Source organism: Phyllostomus discolor, chromosome 5 (genome assembly GCF_004126475.2).
Source record: "Phyllostomus discolor isolate MPI-MPIP mPhyDis1 chromosome 5, mPhyDis1.pri.v3, whole genome shotgun sequence".
NCBI lineage: Eukaryota > Metazoa > Chordata > Mammalia > Chiroptera > Phyllostomidae > Phyllostomus > Phyllostomus discolor.
This window is the reverse complement of record NC_040907.2, coordinates 9,375,770-9,395,175: the sequence shown is the minus strand read 5'-3', so window position 1 is coordinate 9,395,175 and position 19,406 is coordinate 9,375,770. Positions and strand designations below refer to the sequence as shown.

General features: G+C 64.8%; 2 protein-coding genes across 3 annotated transcripts; one reads left to right on the top strand and one right to left on the bottom strand.

Annotated features, from left to right (window-relative positions):
• Positions 1-317: 317 nt before the first annotated feature.
• On the bottom strand, positions 318-11,261 carry LOC114497246 (chloride channel protein ClC-Ka). 2 transcript variants are annotated; one of them, XM_028512896.2, is made up of 19 exons: positions 11,082-11,261; positions 10,267-10,395; positions 9,365-9,493; positions 8,616-8,755; positions 8,217-8,294; positions 8,045-8,123; positions 7,706-7,831; positions 7,364-7,448; positions 7,146-7,247; positions 6,478-6,562; positions 6,053-6,226; positions 5,523-5,592; positions 5,251-5,361; positions 4,693-4,906; positions 3,726-3,859; positions 1,912-2,000; positions 1,699-1,782; positions 901-987; positions 318-550 (listed from the first exon to the last, which is right to left on the bottom strand). In XM_028512896.2, the coding sequence occupies exons 1-19, from the start codon at positions 11,179-11,181 to the stop codon at positions 503-505; spliced, it is 2,064 nt and encodes a 687-aa protein (XP_028368697.1). In that variant the 5' UTR covers positions 11,182-11,261; the 3' UTR covers positions 318-502. The 2 variants fall into 2 exon arrangements, with proteins under 2 accessions (XP_028368697.1, XP_035881250.1); XM_036025357.1 differs by lacking the exon at positions 6,053-6,226.
• A 3,893-nt stretch (positions 11,262-15,154) lies between these two features.
• On the top strand, positions 15,155-19,069 carry HSPB7 (heat shock protein family B (small) member 7). The gene is made up of 3 exons (XM_028513758.2): positions 15,155-15,468; positions 16,014-16,147; positions 17,367-19,069. Exons 1-3 carry the CDS (start codon positions 15,270-15,272, stop codon positions 17,544-17,546), a joined length of 513 nt encoding a protein of 170 aa, XP_028369559.1. The 5' UTR covers positions 15,155-15,269; the 3' UTR covers positions 17,547-19,069.
• Positions 19,070-19,406: the final 337 nt, after the last annotated feature.

Below are 19,406 nucleotides of genomic sequence, written 5' to 3'. Positions count from 1 at the left end.
CTTCCAGGAAGGAGGCAGGAGAAAGAGTAGGAGACCAGGCACCCAGGCCGGCGATGCCCTCGCGACCACTGGCAACCCTAGGAGCTTGCTCAGAGCCAGCCCAGGAGCTGAGACGAGGGACAAATTGCGGCTCTGGGGAATGGCTTTATTCTTCTCAGCAGCCCGTGGTTGGGAGGCAGCCTTGGAGGGGGTCTGTGCCTGCCCTTGGTGACAGCGTGCACCAATCTCTTCCACCCGGGAATCTGACGATCACACATTGGGTGCCCATTGCGCACTGGTTTTTTCTGCTGTCTCGCATGCTGAGCTCTGTCCACGGTGGTACTTGTGACTTGGTGAATAGGGGGTCCTTCTCAGTGCTGGGTTACAGCTGCCCGCTTCACTGAGGAGTCGAGCTGGGCAGGAGGGGCGGGGCGGGGCGTCATGGGACAGGGGGAGGCAAGCCGTCTGCCCAATCTCCTTCACCAGGGCAGCTGAGGTGCCACGTTCACCTTGCCAGGCTGGCTCACTTTGGGGCTGGTGGGTTTGTCACGTTAGAAATCGCTTTCTTCAGCTGAAAGAGAAAGGGGGGGTTTTGGAGGAAGGATGCAGAGGAGGTTGAGAACACCGCTCCAGTCCCGCCTGACTCGCCCGAGGGTTGATTCTCGGGGGGGCATGAGAGCCAGCGCCTGCCCATGGCGCCAGTGGGGTCTCTGAGGCCCAGAGACGGGCAGCACTGGCCACTGGCCACAAGACAAGGTGGGAGGAGCCAGGCCCAGTGGCCGCTGGGGGCCGGGAAGTAGAGCCCATCGGAATCCCAGGAGGCCCCTCCAAATTTGGATGTGAGGATACTGGCGCCCCCCATCTCCTCAGCCCGCTCGAATGTGGCTCCTCCGCTTTGCTCTGCCCATGGGACCCTGGTACCTCCACCCAAGACACGGTGCCCACAGCTCTGCCACGGGACGTCACGAAGAGGAATTGCAGGTTCAGCAGCTCGAAGAGGTTGTGTGCCTGCAGGAGGGGTTGTTAGGGAATGCTGGAGGGCAGGCAGCACCCACACCACCCCTCTGGCTGCAGTTTATCCCTAACCTGAAGGCTCTGAGCAGGGGTGAAGGAGCAGTACCCACGCCCTCCAGTCCCCCAGCCAGGAAGAGGGAGGTGGGTCCGTCCCAATGGCTGGTGCAAGACTGGGACCTGGGCCTGCAATGTCCAGTGTGACCACGAGGGGTCGCCAGAGCCCGCACAAGGGACCAGTGGGAAACCTTACTAACCAGCATCACCCAGGGCCACAGAGGGGTTGGGACCACCCCCAGATCCCAACCTGCTTCCACCCAGCCCTGACCCCATGTTCCAGGCTCTGGGCTTGTATGGGGGAGGGGAGGCGGGTATCGGCATTCAAAGGGATTCACGATCACACAGGGAGAATGTGATGGACCTGTGATGCGCGTGTGCCTCGAGGCAAAGACATCATTTTCCCAAGGTCTCTTCCCCAGGGGCTTCCACTTTGGAAGCCCTCTCACGCCCCTAGTCTGCGCACCGTCCCAGGAACTCTAGGGGCGGGGCTCGGAGACAGCGGGAGCTGCTCAGCCAATGGGGAGGCGGTTCCAGGGGGAGCAGAGGGCCGCACCGCACGCAGGAAGCTGGAGCCGAAGCTTCCCTGCTGGGCTCTCGCCCTGTGCCGCAGGGTCCTCGCCCGCCCCATGTGTGCATTTCCACCCTTACCTGGTGCAGGGAGGTCTCCGGGGACAGCAGCAAGGTCACTGGCTCCACGGGGCAGCCCGTGGCCAAGACGTCCTGGAGACACCGCTGGAGACAGAGGAAGGGTTATGGGGGCCTGGGCCAGCCCCGCCCTCCCCCAGGCTGCACCTCTCAAACCTCCGCTCCCACACACCCTGCGGACTCCCCATCCCCCCGACACCCCGCAGGAGTACCCACCTGGTGTCCTGGAGCCCAGGAAAGTGGCTCAGCCTGCAGAGCCTGCACCAAGGCGGCCCTTCGCATGGTGCCCAGCAGGACCTGAGACTCTGGACAGGAGGAGAGGGTGGGAGAGAGCTGCATTACGGAGAGGGGATCTGCATTTCCTGGGCACCTGCGACATGCCAGTCACTGTGCTGGGCACCCTTATGTCTCTCAGGAACACACAGCAAAGGGCATGTGGGTCAGGAACTATTATCACCCATTTTATAGATGAGGACACTGAGAGGTCAACAGTCACTCAGCTTCTGACATGGAGGCGTGGTGGCCAAAGGCTGCCAGGGGCCAGGCGGGGCCTGCTCACCCTGAGACCCCCCAGGTGGCAGACTCAAGGCACGAGCAGGTTTGGGACACGGGGGCCTCAGGGCTGGGCTGTGTCCCTCACTCCCCATGGAAGAAAGAGGCACACCTGGCAGCTCCGCCCAGAGTGGGCAGGAGCCTGGGAGCCCACCACGTCCTGAGGTCCTACTGTGTGCCAAGGGCTTGGCAAGTCCCACTCCAAAGTTTACAGGCACTCGGTTTGGGGGCGACAGTGTTATTTTTGTCTCTTATCCAGTAAAATGAAACCTTTACCACTAGACCTAAGTGTGCTTCCCCTTTAAAAACAAACAGATGAAAGCTATTTCTTGAATGAGCGGCTGCTGGGCCCCCGAAGCTCAGGCCGGCAAGTTGAAAGCTTTTTGCTTCCCGTGGCTCTCAGAGCAGAGGGGACTTTGTCTTGTCTTGGAGGCCTCCCCGATGTCTTTGTTCCAGGAGACGAGGGCTCCCGGAGGGGTCCTCCTTCTGCAGCTACGTCCAAAGAGGGTATTTGGCGCCTTCTGGGGGCTGCTGTTAAGGGCATCCCAGTCTGAGAGGGGAGGAGGGCTCGGCATTCGGGATGAGAACCATGGACACGTCCGTACTGGATCCGTCCCGGTGAGAAAACCGCAGTTCACCGAGTGGCCTGCCCCCGGTTCTGCTGCCCATGAGCGGCTTTACGACTCTGAGGGTGGCCGTGCAGGCTGCTCACTGCACAGGCACCTGCCCGAACGACAAGTGGGGACCAAACCCCAGCTGTGCCGTGCTTGCCAGGTGCACACCACATCTCACTTGGACACCAGGGACGTGATGGCAGCATGCCCTGAGGGGGCGTGGCCATCCTCCCCCCCACCCCCGCCCCCTGCCCTCAGCGTACTATCCTTCCCCTCGTACTATCCTGGCCCCACCGGAGAGGGATGCTCTAGCTAAAGCCTCTCCTGAGACTCAGCTTCTGGGTCTATTCACAAAGAGCTGCCGTTCGTTTTTCTTTAAAAAGCTCTTTTTCTCACGGCACCAGGGGTGGGGGTGGGGGGGACTCTGCTGGGGAACGCCTGGAGGGGAGACTGAGGAAGGAGCCCACCTGGAAGAGCCTGGTCGTGCCCCCCCCGCCCCGCGTCCTCTGCCTCCCCCCAGGCACACCAGGCCGGGTTTCAAGAACTCTGAGATCGATCCATGGAGAGGTTTACGAGCACCTTCTCGTTTCTCTGTCGAACATGTCAGCCACCCCAAAGCAGGGTGACAGCAGTCTCCATTTTAACCACGAGGAGGAAACCTGCTCCGGGGGGTGATGCGATTTCTCCAAAACCACACAGCTGCCGAGCTGGGGGACTCAGACTTAGGTTAGCCTCGCGGGTCCAATGCCCAGCTGGCTCTCTCCTGGGCCTGACCCTAGCGAGAGGCAGGTAGAGGGAATGCTCCTCCCTACTTGTCCATTCCCCCTCCCCGCCCCCCCCATATCCCCACTTCCTGCCGAGTACCTGTGCTTTCCACCAGGGGGTACTCAGCCAAGTCTGTGGAGGTCACAACCTTGACCACCTCCTCCAGCGGGGTGTCCTTGGCCAGCGTGGTGATGCCACGGTTCATGAAGTGCTCCACCACGACGCGGTGAGAGCTGGAGGCAGAGGGGCGCTCCAGTCAGGTCCTGGAGTGGGGGCCCGAGGCGGGGACCCCGGAGGCAGTTTTGCTGGTTCTTGAGTGTGGGCAGGGACTGAGGGGTTCCCAGAATGAGCAATTCCTAGAGCCCCAAGGTAGAGAGGAACCTGGGGACCGGCTCACCTACCGCCTGGCTCTGAACCCTCAGCCCCCTGGAGCCCTAGCTTCCCGCCAGAGCAGCCTTGGTCTGTTTGATTTAGTTTTCCCTGGAGTATGTCACTTGAAGAAAAGTTGGATGGCAAAAAGGGAAAAAAAAAGCTTTAAAGTTTGAAAAACACCCCCATTTTACAGATGGGGAAACTGAGGCCCAGAGCAAGGTGGCAGCTTGCATGGCTTTGGAGGTGGACCCGGGGCTCGGGGCTCTCATGGGACAGAGGCTGCTCCCTGGCCAAGCGAGGACCTCAAAGCCTATTTCCGTGCTAGTACCACCTCCAGCAGAGCGGTCCTGGGGAACGGGCAGCGGGCCCCCCAGATCTGGTGCTGCCTCTCTGCGTGACCTGGAGCAAGACATGGCAGCTCTCTGAGCCCCAGTGGCCAACAAATGGGTGATATCTGTCCTATTTTGAAGACAGACTGATGATCAGTAAGACCTGCAGGCCCAGGAGGCCAAGGACTTGCCCAAGGTCGTGCAGGGCACTGGGGAGAGTGGAGACAAGAGAGCAGATGTGCGTGGGCCCTTCCAAAACCACCCATGTCCAAGGTCAGCTGCAGTGAGCTTTGGGGGCAGCCCCAGCCCCAGCCCCCTGGGACACCGTCACCCCCGTCAGCCAGCCTGAGGCAGGCTCCGTGCACCTGATTTTTCGGCACCGGATCCACGGGAGATACGGCAGCTTCTTGACGATGATGGTGCCGTCGTAGAAGGAGGGCTGGAAGCTCTGGGCGATGGCGTTGGCCGCCAGCACCGCCATCAGCACGGGCAACGCGTGCACGATCTGGCCGGTCATCTCGAAGGCCAGCAGCGCCGTGGAGATGGTGTGGGTCACGGCCCCCGAGAAGGCCGCCGCCCCTGTGGTGGGGGGGGGGGGGGCAAAGCAGGGCGGAGTGGCTCAAGCCAGGGGCCAGCTTCTCGAACAGGACACGGCTGGTGTGGCTTTGGCCATGGCCGGGGTGGGGATTGTCCAGAGGCCACACTCTGGCCACTGCTAGAGCCCCAGTGCCCGGGCGCAGTGAGGGGGAGAGCAGTAAGGGAGGGAATCAGGGATCAGGGTCAAGACAGGGGCTGGAGCGAGTAATGGGGGCTCAGGGACAGGTGGGGTGCTCACTGGGGGCATGGTGACCACCCCACGCCCTGCAGAACCACTGGTTGATTCTCCAGGTGCAGCCCACCCAGTGGAGACCCGGCCCACTTACCTGCCAGGGCATACCCCCCCGGCACGATGGGGTTGGTGACCCCTCCGGCCACGATGCCCTCAGGGAAGGCAAGAGACAGGGCCTCCCCTATGAGGCGCCCGGTAGCAGCTCCTGGCCACAGACTCAGAGTGAGCCGGCGGGCTGGCCCCCGCAGCCCTCCGTCCTCCGGGACCAACCTCACACCACCCCGGGGGGCGGGGGGCGGGCAGACCAGGAGCTCGGGCCCTGCCCACTCACCCCGAACCTCTAGGCCCTCCGGACCCCAGACTCACCGAAGATGAATATAGGCATAAAGTAGCCAGCGGGAATGGGGATCGTGGTGGCCAGAATCAGCATCCAGAACTGTGGGGGGAGGACCCAGAGGGGCAGAGGCTAGAGGCAACCAGGAGGTAAGGGTGGGCCCAGCAGGGGCTGTCGCAGGGAGAAAGAGGGCACCGTGCACATGGCTGCTGTCTGGTTTCCGAGAAGAGGCTGACCAGCAGATGCCGACCAGCAGACGCTGAGCAGCAGAAGGAGCCTCACCCTGACAGAGTGCCTGCTTTGTGCCAGGGGCTGTCCTTCCTTCCCTCTCAACCTTGCCCTTGAGGCAGGTGCAGTAACTGCCCCGTGTTACAGGCAGGGACACCGAGGCTCAGTGCTGAGGGGAGCAGGCCTGGACCACAGAGCAGCCGGGGGTCAGGTCAGGTCAGGGAGTCGGGGTGGAAGGCCCAGATGCTGTGCTACGTGCCGTGGGGAGGCACCCCCACCCCACCCGTGGCCACTCTCAGCTCTGGGCACACCTCTGGGGCCCCGGGGTGCCCACCTTCATCACCAGGAAGAAGGCGAGGGTCCCAAAGATGGTGAACCGCGGGTGGTACCATTCAAACCACAGGTTATGGGGGTCGGGCTCCGCAGGCCAGGGCGGGGACGAGTTCCGGGTCATCAGCGCCCACGAGTTGTTGTCGAACAGCGTGTCCAGGTGCTCCCTCATGGACAGCTGGGGCAGGGGCGGGTGGGCATGCTGCCCCAGGGCCCTAGGCAGTGGTCCCTGCTGCCCCTCACTGCCCGGCCCGGCCTCCGACCCTCTGTGCTGCTTCCCATCAGGGTGGGGGGACTCGGGAGCCACTTGGAGCCTCAAGGAGGCACAGGCCTCCCCTCTGGGTGTCGTGGAGTTGAGAGGTGACGGGAACAAGGTGGGCCGTGAAGCGGGGCTCCCCACTCCCACTGGCCCAGCTCGGGGCCTCTTACCCGAGAAGCCATGAAGCGGCCCACGCCGGGCGGGTAGGTGAGGGAGGCGAGGATGAGGGCGGCCAGGGCGGAGTACAGGGGCTTGCTGTGGGGTGGGGAGGGGGCGGGAAGCTCCAGGGCCGGCCTTGCCCTTGGCCCCCACCCCAAGGCCCCGCCTGCCGGCCTGGGGGGCTGACACTGGCACGGGAGCAGGAGGAGGAGGGACTGGAGCAGGGGCATGGGCCAGGCCCTCTCCGGGGCGGGACAGGTGTGGGGCCAGCCCACGGGTCTGCATGAAGCGAGGGCTGGGGCCAGGGCACTGGCGGTCAAGGACAGAGGAGGGCTGGCTTTGACGCACTGATGCCGGGGGTCAGACAAGGCATGGGGAGAAGAGGGGGCTCAGTGAGCGTCTTGGGGCTCAGTGGGAAGGGGTTCAGTGAGGGGCTGATGGCTCACAGGGGCGGGGTCTGTGGAGGGGCTGCCAGCCCAGTGAGAAGGAAGCGGTGGCTGTGGGGGCGGGGGAGGGTATTATGAGTGGGGTGTGGAAGAGCGGTTTGGGGGCTCATTAGGAAGATGGGGAGTAGTCAGGGGTTGGCCTTCCTACATGAAGGGGTTGTGGGCTCAGGAGGCCGGAAGTCCCAGGGGTGTCCTCCCCCCCCCAGAGGCCCCAGCCCCTGCCCGGAGCCCACCTGGTGGCCAGCAGCTTGGAGGTGACAGGGTTGGTCTTGACAAAGCCCAGGAAGGTTCGCTGGCAGAAGAGGTACGCGCAGCTCAGGACGCCACAGATGGCCCTGGGGTGGGGGAGGGGGTGAGACCAGAGCCCCTCCCAGACCTAGGGCAGCAGTTCAGGACCAGGGCAGGTGGTGGCGGGGGTGAGGGTGGGGGTAGGCCCCAGGCACCCACTCACCCCAGCGCCACGAAAAAAAAGATCTCCGGCAGGTCAAAGGGGATGTCCACCCGGAAGCTGGTCTTGAAGAGGGAGGTGATGGTCTCTAGGCAGGGAGGGGCGAGCCTCACACTCCCGCCCCGCCCCCGCCCTGTCCCAGGCCTGCTCCCCGCCTGCTTTGCCCCTTCTACCCTCGGGACCCCCACCCTTCCTGCGCAACGCTCATCAGCTGCCTCCCTGGTCCCTAGGCGGAGGTGGGGGGCGTGGGAGAGGAAGAAAAGAGGAGAGGAGGAGAGGAGGGAGGAAGGGCCAGAGAGAGGAGGCCGGGGTGCCGGGAGGTGTCCAATGATGGGGGAGACTCACCCTGCTCGCTGTTGAAGACGGCCAGGAGGCGGAACATGAAGGCCCCGCAGGTCGCGGCGAAGAAGCCTCTCCAGTAATCCCAGACGGAGAAGTGGGAAGACATGACCTCGATGCTGAACAGCACGCCTGGGGGCCACGCTGACCTTAGGCCCACCCCCATCGACCCCACCCCGCCGCCCTCTCTTTGCCCTGAGCTGAAGCGAAGGGAGGGCGGGTGCCCCACTGCCCGGGGCCGAGACTAACATTCGTGCCCACCCCTGAGCCAGGCCCCGCAGCTGGGCAGGGCAGGGGCGGGAGGGGTGTGGGGGAGCCCCAGGCGAGAGGGGAGGGGCATCTCACCGCTGAAGGGGGCTGCGAAGACTGTGGCCACGCCCACTGCCGCCCCCGCCACCAGCATTTCGTTTTGCTTGCTCTTGTTCTGGGGGCGATCCAGGGTCTTGGGCTCAGAGTGGGCCCTTTCCCTCCCCTCCCTCTCACTCCTCCAAGGGGGCCCTGCGTGAGCGCCACTCACCTCAGGCTCGCCAGTGGTCACGACGCGCAGGCGGCCCAGGTAGGCGGCCATCATCACAGACAGGTGTACGAAGGGGCCCTGGCAGGGGAGGCGTGGCCCAGGGCGGCTCACCGCCTGACCTCTGCTGGGGGGGGGGGGGGGCCGGGCCCCTGCCTCTCCCTCTCAGGGCCCTCATCCAGAGCCAGCATGGCTGCCCCCCACCCCTCCCACCTCTTCCGTCTCCCCGGCCCCTTTGTCACACTCTGGGGACCGAGCCTCCCTCCTCTCCAGGACGGAGACCCGGAAGGCAGGCACTGGCCGAAGCCTGTCGACCCGGCTCCAGTGGGATGATGGGGAGAAGGTGGAAGGGTGGGGGAAGCAGGGCAGGCTGGGCTGGGGTGCCCTCACGCCTGCTCGTACCACTTTGCCCAGGAAGATGGTGCTGCCACCGGCCAGGGTGCAGGTGAGGCCCACCACCTTGGCCCCGAAGTTCTTGATATCCAGGTAGTCCTCCAGGACCACACCAGACAGGATGGTCTTCAGCTCCGGGATTCCAGAACCTGGGCAGGAGGAGGGACAGTCTCGGGATGAAACTCTTCACACCTGACCCTCAGAGGGTGTCTCATGCCACCCTCCTGCCTGGCCCTTCTAACCCCTAGGAATTGGGGTTCATAAACTCGTTTTTCAGATGAGGAAGTGGAGGGTCAGAAAGGGGACGTGAGTTGTCCATGTCCTCCCAGCTGGGCCCGGCCGATGGCCATGGCAGCATCGGGGGAACCCAGGGCAGGCTCTCAGGCCGCCGGGGACACACCCCTAGACTCCCCGTCTGCTGGCCTGGAGCCGGAGGCAGAGCTGACAAGCCTGGGGAGCTGTGCCCTCCATGGGCCCTTCCCTGGGGGTGTCCTCGGCACCGGCCCTGCAGGGGAGCCTGCCACCAGTTCTCCCCGTCACCACCCAGAAAAGCTCTCGGAAAGGGACCAGAGCTGCCGGCAACCCAGGAGTCGAGATCTGGCCTTCTCGCTGGGTGACTTTGGGCCAGCGACATGGCTCCTCTAGAGCCTGGCTGTGAGATGGGGCGCTGCATCCTGCCTCCACCCATCAGAAAGGTCTCGGCCGGCAGGACGTGCCATGCGGGACGCACAAGCAAACGGCACGGTGGCCGGGCTCACCTCCTGAGGAGGGCGTGATGCTCTGGGAGAAGCCGGAGGAGAAGGAGACCAAGGCGATGGGGTACACGGCCCAGGAGAGATACCGGAGCAGGTGGCCCTCGCCGATCTCCTGGTACAGCCACTTGTGTGCTGGGGACAGCCAGGAGTCGGGGACCACCCCCAGGCCCTGCCCGCCACCTCACCAGGAAACAGAGGCTCAGGGTAGGGAGGCCCAGGCCGTCCAGGGGGTGGCAGACCCCAGGAGGAGGCAGGAGCAGGACCCTGGGTCCCTAACCAGTGTTGCCACTTCCTAGCTGAGGTTTTTGGTCCAGCGACCCAGCCTCTCAGAGCCTCTGCTTCCCTGTCTGTCAAATGTGCTAGTGATGACCCCCCTCACAGAGTCGTTGTGAGAAATGGGACAGAGTGTGAGGCGCCTCAGACCATGTGTGCTGCAGGGCAGGTCCCTGTGATGGCCCCTGAGCACGTCTCCCAGAGAAGCTGTGTTACACCCATCCTGCCCCACGCCCCCTCTTCCGGGAAGACCTCAGGGTGGAGGCAGCCTGCCGAGGCTTGCAGTCTAGGCAAGTGCCCTCCCCCAGAGCTGCTGAGCTGAGAGCAGGAGGGAGGGAAGAAAGGGAGCCGAGCGGCAGGAAGAGGGGAACACAGAGCTCAGATGGGGACTCAGGAAAACCCAAGTCTTGCTCGCTCATTGTGCAGATGAGGAGATTGAGGACCAGAGACGGGCAGGAGCCTACCCAGTGTCACACAGCAAGTCAAGAGCAACGCCAGGACCAGACCCAGGCTGCCTCCCCTCCCAGGCCCCTCCCCAACCCCCGCTGCACCTGGCAGCCCCTCTGGCATCCCTGAGAGCATGCTCAGAAGCCCTGGGTCCGGAGCAGGTGTGCGTGCCAGGGAGGGCTCACCTTGGGCCACACGCCCCACGGTGAAGCTCATGGCGTAGCTGATGAGGGCCATGAGCACCCCGAGGGTCATCAGGAAGTACCAGTCCTCTCCCACACGGAACAGCTTCTTTTTCAGCCATTCCAAGCCACCTGGTGCAGGGACACGGGGTCACAGCCCGGAGCCAGCGGGTCATGGACCTCACCTCCCCTGGAGGCCTGCTCTTGCCCCGCCCCGGGGAAGGGAGGGCAGGGGCAGTGTGGGACTGGGGCTGGGGCAGGCAGTCCAGTCCAGGGCAGCCTGGAGGTTGGCTCTGCCAACATGAGAGGCAGAGCAGGATCTGTGGCAACAAAGGTGGCAGCCAGCACGGGGGGCCTTTGGCACCTCTGCCCTCCCCCACCCCTGTTCCATGCTGCGGTGCTTACGGGAGAACGACCGAGGGGCAGGGGTGCGGAGGGAGTGCTGGGAGTGGCAGCTCTCTTGGGTACCGCCCCAGCGGAGAGAACGCAAGGTCTAGCAAGACCCCTCCCTGTGTTGCCCCAGGACCTGCAGGGCTGTGGTGGAGCCAGAGAGCACCCTCTGCGGCCCCAGCGAGGCCCCGGGCACAGTGACCGGCCCCGGAGCTGCATCCCCGAAAAGCAGAGGGCAGGCGTTGAGCACGTCTGACCCATGGACAGACGGACAAACAGAGCCCTTCCCTCTGGGCAGCGAAGCCCGGCGCGGACAAGAGGGGGAGGGCAGCTCTCGGGCTTCCGGGTGGGTGGGGAGGTACAGCCTGAGCAGGGGGTGATGTCCTGAGGGGTCTTCCGTGGGGAGGCGAAGGGGACCCAGGTCTCACCTCGGATGCCTCGGCGGATGCGGGGACACGGGCCCCATAGCTCCTGGAGGGTCACAGGGTCGCCTGAGGAGCCCTCACGCAGCCCCACCAGCTCCTCCATCTGGTCCCTGATGCAGCCCACAGGTGTGGCCCTGGGAGAGCCGCTCTGGCGCCCTCACACAGCCCCCCCCCCCCCCGGGCCCTTCCAGTGTCGCTGCTCCCCAGGTCAGAAAGAAGGTGGCGTATTCCTGTCGTAAGTACATACACGCGCAAAGTTATCAAGAGGGACGTGAGTCCAGCATGCCCTGGGGGGTCACCGAGGGGGGGGTGTGTGTGTATAATGGGGGGGGTGGGTTCCTAGCCGTGCCCTCCGTGTCCAGCAGCAGACGGGTCCAGTCAGGTCCCCAGGCCCCAGAGCCCCCTTCTCCCCCCGGTGGCCACCACTCCTCCCCTCCCCGGACACGAGTCTGCCTCCCCTGCTCAGAGCTGTCTCGGTGCTCAGCGAAGCTCCTCTCTCACCGGGGGCCCCACAGACTGCTCCGACCCCCCAGGCCCATCCCCGAGCCCCCTCAGGGCCAGAACGGCCACAGGGGCAGCAAAATCCCAGGCCCACAAGGAGAGTTCTGTGAGGGTAGAAATGGGGTGCTGGCCCCCTGCCCCCCATGCTCCTGCCCTGCTTGACCTGGCCCTGGCAAATTCCACCCAAGTGCACCCCCAGCTCTGCACCCAGCGGCCCCTCACCTGTGTCTGTCCGCCCAGCTGCGGCCCGGGACGCGCTCCTCTGACGGAGAGTCCTTCGCCTGCAGCGCAGGTGTACCTGCACAGGTGTGTGTTCCACCAATCCACGTCCTGCTCCCCCTTCCTCCCCCCCCTCCCCGCCCTGCCAGGGTTGACTGTGGCCATTAGGAATGTCCTTGACAAACCGACCAGAACTGCCCGGGCCGCTGAGCCGTGCCCCAGAGCAGCCGACCGGGGCCGGGAGCAGCGGCTCCCCGCAGCTCCCCAGGGCCCTGAGGCCCTCTGCAGGCGAGGGGACCTGGGGCTTTGGTGGGGACCTCATACACACAGCAGGGCAGCGAGGGGTCCTCTGCGGGGGCTGAGGGTCAGGCCCTGGGCTCTCAGAGCTGGGCACGGAAGGGGTTGGAAAAAGCAGAGAAGGGAGAGGGGAGGAAGCCGACCGAGCCGGGGGGAGGGCTGGAGGGAAGGCGAGGGCACTGCCTTTACTGCCCCTTGCTAGGTATCAACGCTGCCCCCTGCCCCCGCATTGGTGAGTGCTCATGGAACCCAAGGAGAGGGCGACGTTATCCCAATTTAAGGAAACAGAGTCTCAAAGAGGTGAGGCCCCTGGTCCCAGGGGTCAGAGGCCAGGGGGCAGGGCAGAGCGGGGCCTCCTCCCGCCCAGGATTCCTAACTCTGAAGTCTCCACGGAGCTTCCTTCCGGCCAGTCCAGGAGGCAGACAAGCTGCAGCAGGGGGGCAGCGAGTCCCTCGGCCAGGCCCCTGAGAGGAACCTCGACCTGACCCTGGGTCCAGCCCCCCAGCCTCAGGAAACTGCCTCTCAAACCACAAGGCTTCTGTGTAGGTGCCCAGGCTGTGTCGCGTCCCACACAGAGGGCAGCAGCGGCAGCAGCAACGGAGGGGGGAGCAGCTGGAAGCCAGAGCGGCGCTGCCGCCCCCAGCTGGTCCTTCGCCACTGGGAGCCTCGGTCTCCTCTTCTGTCCCATAAGGGGAGCCTGGGAGCTATGGGGACAGGGGCCTATCTCTGCCCCGTTCCCACCAGTGCCCCCCCACAAACCCAGAACGGTGCCCGGCACACAGTAGGTGTTCAATGAATACCTGCTGACGGGGGGGGGGGGGCGGGGGGGGGGAGTGGTTTCCGAACACTAGCTGTGGGTGGCTGGCTGTGGGGGGAGCTGATGGAAACAGATTCCTGGCTCCTTCCCGGGGACCCCAGCTTAGAATCTTGGGGTGCAGGGTATGACTCTGTGCTTGTTCAAAATTCCCTCCAGTGATCGGGATGCCCTGGCAGGTGCGGGGTTCAAGGCCTCGGATCATCTCGGAAGCTTTTTCTGCCCCTGTGATCTGAAGCGAGAGGCATGCCCAGAGACAGGAGACCGGCCGGCCGTGGTGACCTTTCAGGGTCCCTCCCAGTCCCTGAAGCCAGCAGACACGGTGAGTGTGTGTGTGTGCGTGTGTGTGTGTGTGGGCGACACCCAGGGATGGGGGCGGGGGGGAGGAACGGTGGGCAGGGGTGGGGAACCAGATCTGACGCCCAGCAGCGGTGACTCAGGCCCTCAGCACCGTGACAGTGTGTCTGCATTTAGCCACTGGCTCCTGTTTCCCCCCCCCACCCCCTCCCCCACCCTCTTCCCATCTCTCCTCGGGGCTGGTAACTTCCTGGCAGCCCCCTCGGCCAGGATGGGTGACATGGGCCCGGCAGGCATCCCCTGTGGAGGAGCAGACCCCACTTTCTCCCATCACTGCTTCAGCCCCCACTTCGGGGACCACCAGCACCAGTAGGGACCCCTATAGAGGGAGCCCCCAGGAATGCAGATCTGTGGGAACCAGAGAAAAGAGAAAGGGTCTCCACCTCCAGGAGCTCCCAGTCCAGCCCCTGCCCTGGGGGAACTGCCTGGTAAAGGAGAACAGCAAAGAAACCACAGACACAGGACCCCCAGGTCACCCTGCCAGGGGCAGGGTGGGCAGAGTCACAGGTGGTACTGTGGGGACGGGTCCCCTGTGTGGGTGCCGCAATCAGAGAGGCCTCCGTGGGGGGGTGGGCAGGATTTTCAGAGGAGGTCGGGGGCCCTACACTGCAGTGCAGGCAGCAGGGGATGGCCTCTCCCTGGCTTCGCCCCGGCCCCACCTGAGGTCGGTCTTGGCTCTGCTGAGCATGGGTGAGCAGAGAGAGGCTTCTCGGGATCTTCTGGGCCAGCCCATCTCCATGCACACTCATTCGGGTCGCCCAGCCTCCTGGAGGGAGGGCTTTGCATCAGACACGCCTGGGTTCCAATCCCAGCTCTGCCGCCCTCTGGGAGGGTCTGTCTCCCTGTCTGTGCGGCGGGAATGACACCTCCTTCCACAGAGGCTGAGGGTGCTGGAAGGCTCCCCGCCAGGGGCCCAGCAGCGTTCCAGAAATCAGAGCTAGAATAATTGTCTTCCAGAATTCTCTACTTCTCGCTGCATGCCCGCCTGCCCGCCCGCCCACCACAGTCCCCGGTGGCTCCTTGCAGCTGGAGGTCACGCAGATAGTCCCCGGAAATAGAACCTTCTAGATCTTTAAGGACAATCATCCAGTTACCTGACTTGAGGCCCAGCCCCCAGCCCTGCCTCAGGTTGCTGGCTTTCTCCTCTTGGGGCCCCCCGGATGTTCCAGAGTGTGTGAAGGGGGTGGTGGGGAGGATGGCATCTGGGTCCCCGGGGGAGCTGGCATGGGGGGATAGCTGCACACCGTGCCCCCCGGCCCTGCGGGCTCAGTTCTTCCTAAGAGACGCCGTGAACCTTAGCTGCCCTGAGGGAAGGAGCCCCTCACGTCACCTTAAAGGGGTCCAGCATCGGGGGCTCTTCCGCACCCCCCTGACCTGACCTGGATCTCACGGTGTCCCTAGAGCCAGGAGCTAGGGCCCCTCAGCCCTGATGTCCCACCACCCAGCACCCGGATCCCCTCCCACCAAGGGCTGGAACTTCGGGGCAGGGGGTGGGGGTGTGTTTCCAGCGCGGGAACAGGAAACAGGAAAGCCTGGCTGCAAGGAGCTTGCCGTCTGGCGCGGGAGGTGCAGCCCTCGGGAGCCCCAGGCCGATGGGAGAGACGGAGACGCAGCACCCCCTCCTCACACCCACACGCACGAGGTCCTAGGTACGGGGGCGCGGTGGCAAGGGGACAGCTCCGGCCCCCTCCCTGCCACGGTGCCGAGGCCCCGGGGCTGCAGTTATCAGCTTGGAATGCCAGGCTATGAGCTCAGCCTCCGGGGCCGGCCCGTGTTGGACTGTCAGCAGGGCCGTCTCACTGGAGAAGATTTCCAGCCCCCTCTGGGCCACAGCGAGGCCTAAATTTAGCTGGTAGACAAGGGGCTGGCCCCGAGCCCGGGGACAGTCGGGCCTTATAAAGCGCCGGCGGTCGGGGCCCCGGCACGCTCCCCCGGAGCCTGCCGCCCACAGCCTCTGCCGTGCACCCCTGCCCGCCTGGCCAGGGCCCGGCTCCCACCCGTGGATGAGCCACCGGACCTCCTCCACCTTCAGAGCGGAGAGAAGCTTCCACTCCTCCTCCTCCTCCTCCTCGTCCTCCTCGTCCTCCTCGGCCACCCGAGCCCTGCCCGCCCAGGACGCGCCCATGGACAAGGCCTTGAGCATGTTTTCTGAGGACTTTGGCAGCTTCATGCGGCCCCGCTCGGAGCCCCTGACCTTCCCAGGCAAGTGCTCGGGGCCCCGAGGGGCCGGGAGACGCACGGGAAGGGGGCACCTGCCCCGGGCCACCGCGGAAAGTGGCTGCAGCTGCCCAGCTGCCGGGAACAGGTGCCTCGTGGCTGCAGCTGCATGTGGCCACCGGGACAGATGTGGCCGTGAAAACAGGCAGGCCTCCAAGGAAGAGCTGTGACTGGGGGCCAGCTGTGGCACCGATGGCCGGGGCCTTGCTGGAGCTCTGGGGGGTGGCATGGGGTCAAGGGGTGCGATGCATCCTGCACTCCAGACGGGGGGTGGGGGGTGCAGACAGTGTCTCCCACACACACTCACACCCCATGCCTGGGGAGGCCCCTCCCTACCTCCCCGCCTCCCTCCCGTGGGGAAAGTAGGCTGCAAGGGGGTGCAGAGGCGGGCAGAGGGTTAGGAGCAGTAGCTGAAGGAGAAGTCAGGGGCCTGGGGCGGGGCTCCCCCTCTCCCCCGGAGAAAGAACCAGAAACCTGAGCTCCAGGTGCAAACCTGCCCTGTGCTCAGCTCACGGCAGCCCTCCCCACAGCCCGTTCTGGGGGGCCGGGCAACATCAAGACCCTCGGGGACGCCTACGAGTTCGCTGTGGACGTGAGTGACTTCTCCCCCGAAGACATCATCGTGACCACGTCCAACAACCACATCGAGGTGCGAGCCGAGAAGGTGAGCCTGCCCGCCCCGCCCGGCCCAGGGTGCGCACCCGCGCCCGCCGCCCGGTGTCCCCACCCCCGAGTCCCATCCTGGGACTCCGGACGCCCCCCTCTGTCCCTGCAAGCCCCCAGAACAAATTGAAGACCTGACTCCTGTCACTCGTGGGCTGTAGGATCCCCGTTCCTGCCTCTCTCAGCCCCAGGATCCTTTTTTCAGGAGTCAGGGCAGCTGAGGGTACCCCAGTGGAGTGGGGCAGGGATGGATGCAGGTGGGGCCACCTGAGCACAGGTGAGAGGAAGAGAGAGGAGGGAGACAGTGGTTGAGTGAGGACAGCTCTTCTGAGAGGCGTGTGGGTGGGTGGGGGCTCACCTGGCAGCTGGGGGAAGGAGTTCCCCCACATGACACCCCTCAAGCCCTCTTCCTTCCGGGGTCCAGAGGCCCAGCCCCAATCCTGGGACCCCTGGAACTGGAGTCCCCGAAGTTCAGGACCACGCATTCCGAACCCCACTCTCCCTGTATCCACGGGTCTCAGGGTCACTGGGTCACCAGCATCTCCGAGTCCCAGCTCCCGGGAGGCCCGCACCCCAGAGGAGGGCGTAGCCCTGCCCGGGCAGGGCTGCTTGCCCCAGTGGCCCACGGCCACAGGTGCCCATTAAAGGACAGGGTCTACCCGAGGCTTCTTCCGCCAGGCCCCCTGTGGCCCAGAGCACTGGATGCTCAATGCCTGGGCACCCTGTCAGGGATGCCAAGGACCGTGGGCACCGGGACCAGGGGGCAGCCTGTGCCAGCCCTGCCATCCCCGCCGGTGACTCAGCCAGCCCAGGCTCCTCTGGACACTATGTGCTGACGGGCCTCGGGGGAAGGGCCGCCAGCCCAGCCCTGACTGTGGACATCGAATGTGCCCGAGTGTCCGAAAGGGCTCTGCCCTGCCCTGTGCCACCTTCTCCTCGTTGTGCAGGAGGAGCCCCAGGTTCTGCACAAGCCTCCTACCCGTTGGGAGCCCTGGGCCTCCTCCGAGTGACTCTGCGCCTGTCCCCGCACGGCCCTCGGCCTGCGGCCACCATCGCCCCATCCTGGCCGGCCGCTGGCCTGGCCTCCTCCGCACCTGAGGGCAGAGCCCCTCGGCGGGCGGGGGCCCAGCTGGGCTGAGACTGGGGAGAAGGGACTGTGACTTGCCCCGGGGTGGGACGGGGGTGGGCGCAGCCCGCCCTGACGCGTCCCTCTGCCCCAGCTGGCGGCTGACGGCACGGTCATGAACACCTTCGCTCACAAGTGCCAGCTGCCGGAGGACATGGACCCCACCTCGGTGACCTCGGCCCTGAGGGAGGATGGCAGCCTCACCATCCGGGCTCGGAGACACCCGCACACGGAGCACGTCCAGCAGACCTTCCGGACAGAGATCAAAATCTGAGGGCCTCCGCCTTCCCCCGCTTCCCGACGCCCCGCCTTCTCCCCCGCTGGCCCGCCGGTTTTCCTGACCCCCTCCTGACAGCTCTCGGGACATCTCCGCCCAGACCCCAGCCCTGACGGCCCCAAGACCCCAGGCGGGGAGCCCCACCCCTGGGCTGAGGCCCTGGGCTCTGCCCTTGCCTACCTGTGGCCCCAGATTCCAGATGGGGCCTCTTGGCTTAACCCAGAGCAACGGGACCGGGATGGGGAGAGGAAGACCCCAGAGAAATCCCGGGGGGAAGGGAGATGAGGAGAGGCAGGGTCTCCGGGCAAATAATCTGCAGGACAGACAGACAAAAGCTTTGCTCTATGGAGTCTCTGCAGGGCAGGGGCGGGGAAGGGAACCTGGGACCCTCTTGCAAGGGGGGCAGGAGAGGCAGAAGGCAGACCTCCGGGGCCTAGGGGCCAGAGGAGACAGCGGGACGGACACCTCCGTTCTCCCACCCACTAAGCTCCAAACCGGCGGTCAGGCGGCCTGCCCACCTGGGGCCCCCGTCAGCCAGCTGTGCCGGGGCAGGGCTGCTGTGCAGAGATGGGGTTTTTCCAGTACAGCTGGTTCATGACAAACTGTGTGAAACTCCCGCCGTGGGTCACCTGCTCGTGCCCCCAGACAAGGCCAGGCTGCGGGGTGGGGCTGGTCCTTCTCCCCCATACCCCCCAACCACTTCCCCGCCCGGCCTGGGGTCCCCGGCTGCTTCCACGCCGATGGGTCACCCCACAGAGGTGGGAGGCAGAGCGTGGATGGGGCTTTGGGTCTCCAGGTGGGACCAGAGTCTTGCCAACCTCCCCCGTAGCTACTCGCCTCCCCATCCTTGCCCCTGTTTAATCTATGAATCTGCAGGCTTGGTGCGTGTGCACCGCACAAGCATGCACACCCCGCCGTCCTTCAAACACTAGGTGTTACCCTTAGCTGAGTCCAGATTCAGAACGTTCTAAAACCGGATTTCAGTCTCCGTTTTTATCAGTGGGGAAATGGAGCCTCTGGCGGCTGATCACCCACTTGCTCGCTGAAGGTGAGGTGTGAACCCCGGGAGTCAGAGGCTGCCCTCCTCGAACTGAACTGCGCCCCCCCCCCCAACTCTGCGCACTGGGACATTGCTCTCCTCTCTCTGCTTCTCTTGGTCCATGGCCCCTGTCCCCATATGCCCCTGCGGGAGAGTGCCCTCGGCCCGGTGCCCTCTGGGTCCCCAGGCCAGTGCGGCACCTCCAGGCAGCCCCAGAGGCCCCCCAGTGTGCCCGGCTCAGCCTCCACACACAAAAACAGGGGTGAGGGGAGGAGACGGGTCGCTATGAGTCGGGGGTGGGGAGAGGGCCCCAGGGTGCGTGGTAGAGCCAGCCTCTGCTCCCTGGGCCTTGGGTCAATGTCCTGTGGGGTGGCCTCTTGCCCCTGCCACTGTGGGGTCCTTAGGGGATGTTTGGGTGGGAGGGATGGGAGGGTCCTGGCACTGTACCCTGCACACATAATAAATGACAAAGATCACAGACTTCTGGAGGTCACCTGCCTGAAATTCTCAAACGTGGATAAGGATAAACAGACTTGCCTTCCTTGAGCATAACTCAAGACCTTACAGAAATGTAGGTGTCTTTTGGCTTCTTCCCTTGGCTCCCAGAACCAGCTGGGCAAGACCTGGAATTATTTCCGTGAAGACTTGTAGCGCCTTCTTTTCCAGCTGCCAGCCAGCACCTGCCTCTGCAGCCAGACACTGTCCCAGGCCCAGGGACACCAAAGGTGGGTCAGTTGCACTGAGCCCCTGCCTTCCCGAAGCCTGTCTTATACCAGATGGCCACTGAGGATCAGAGAGGCTGAGTGATTGGCCCAGGG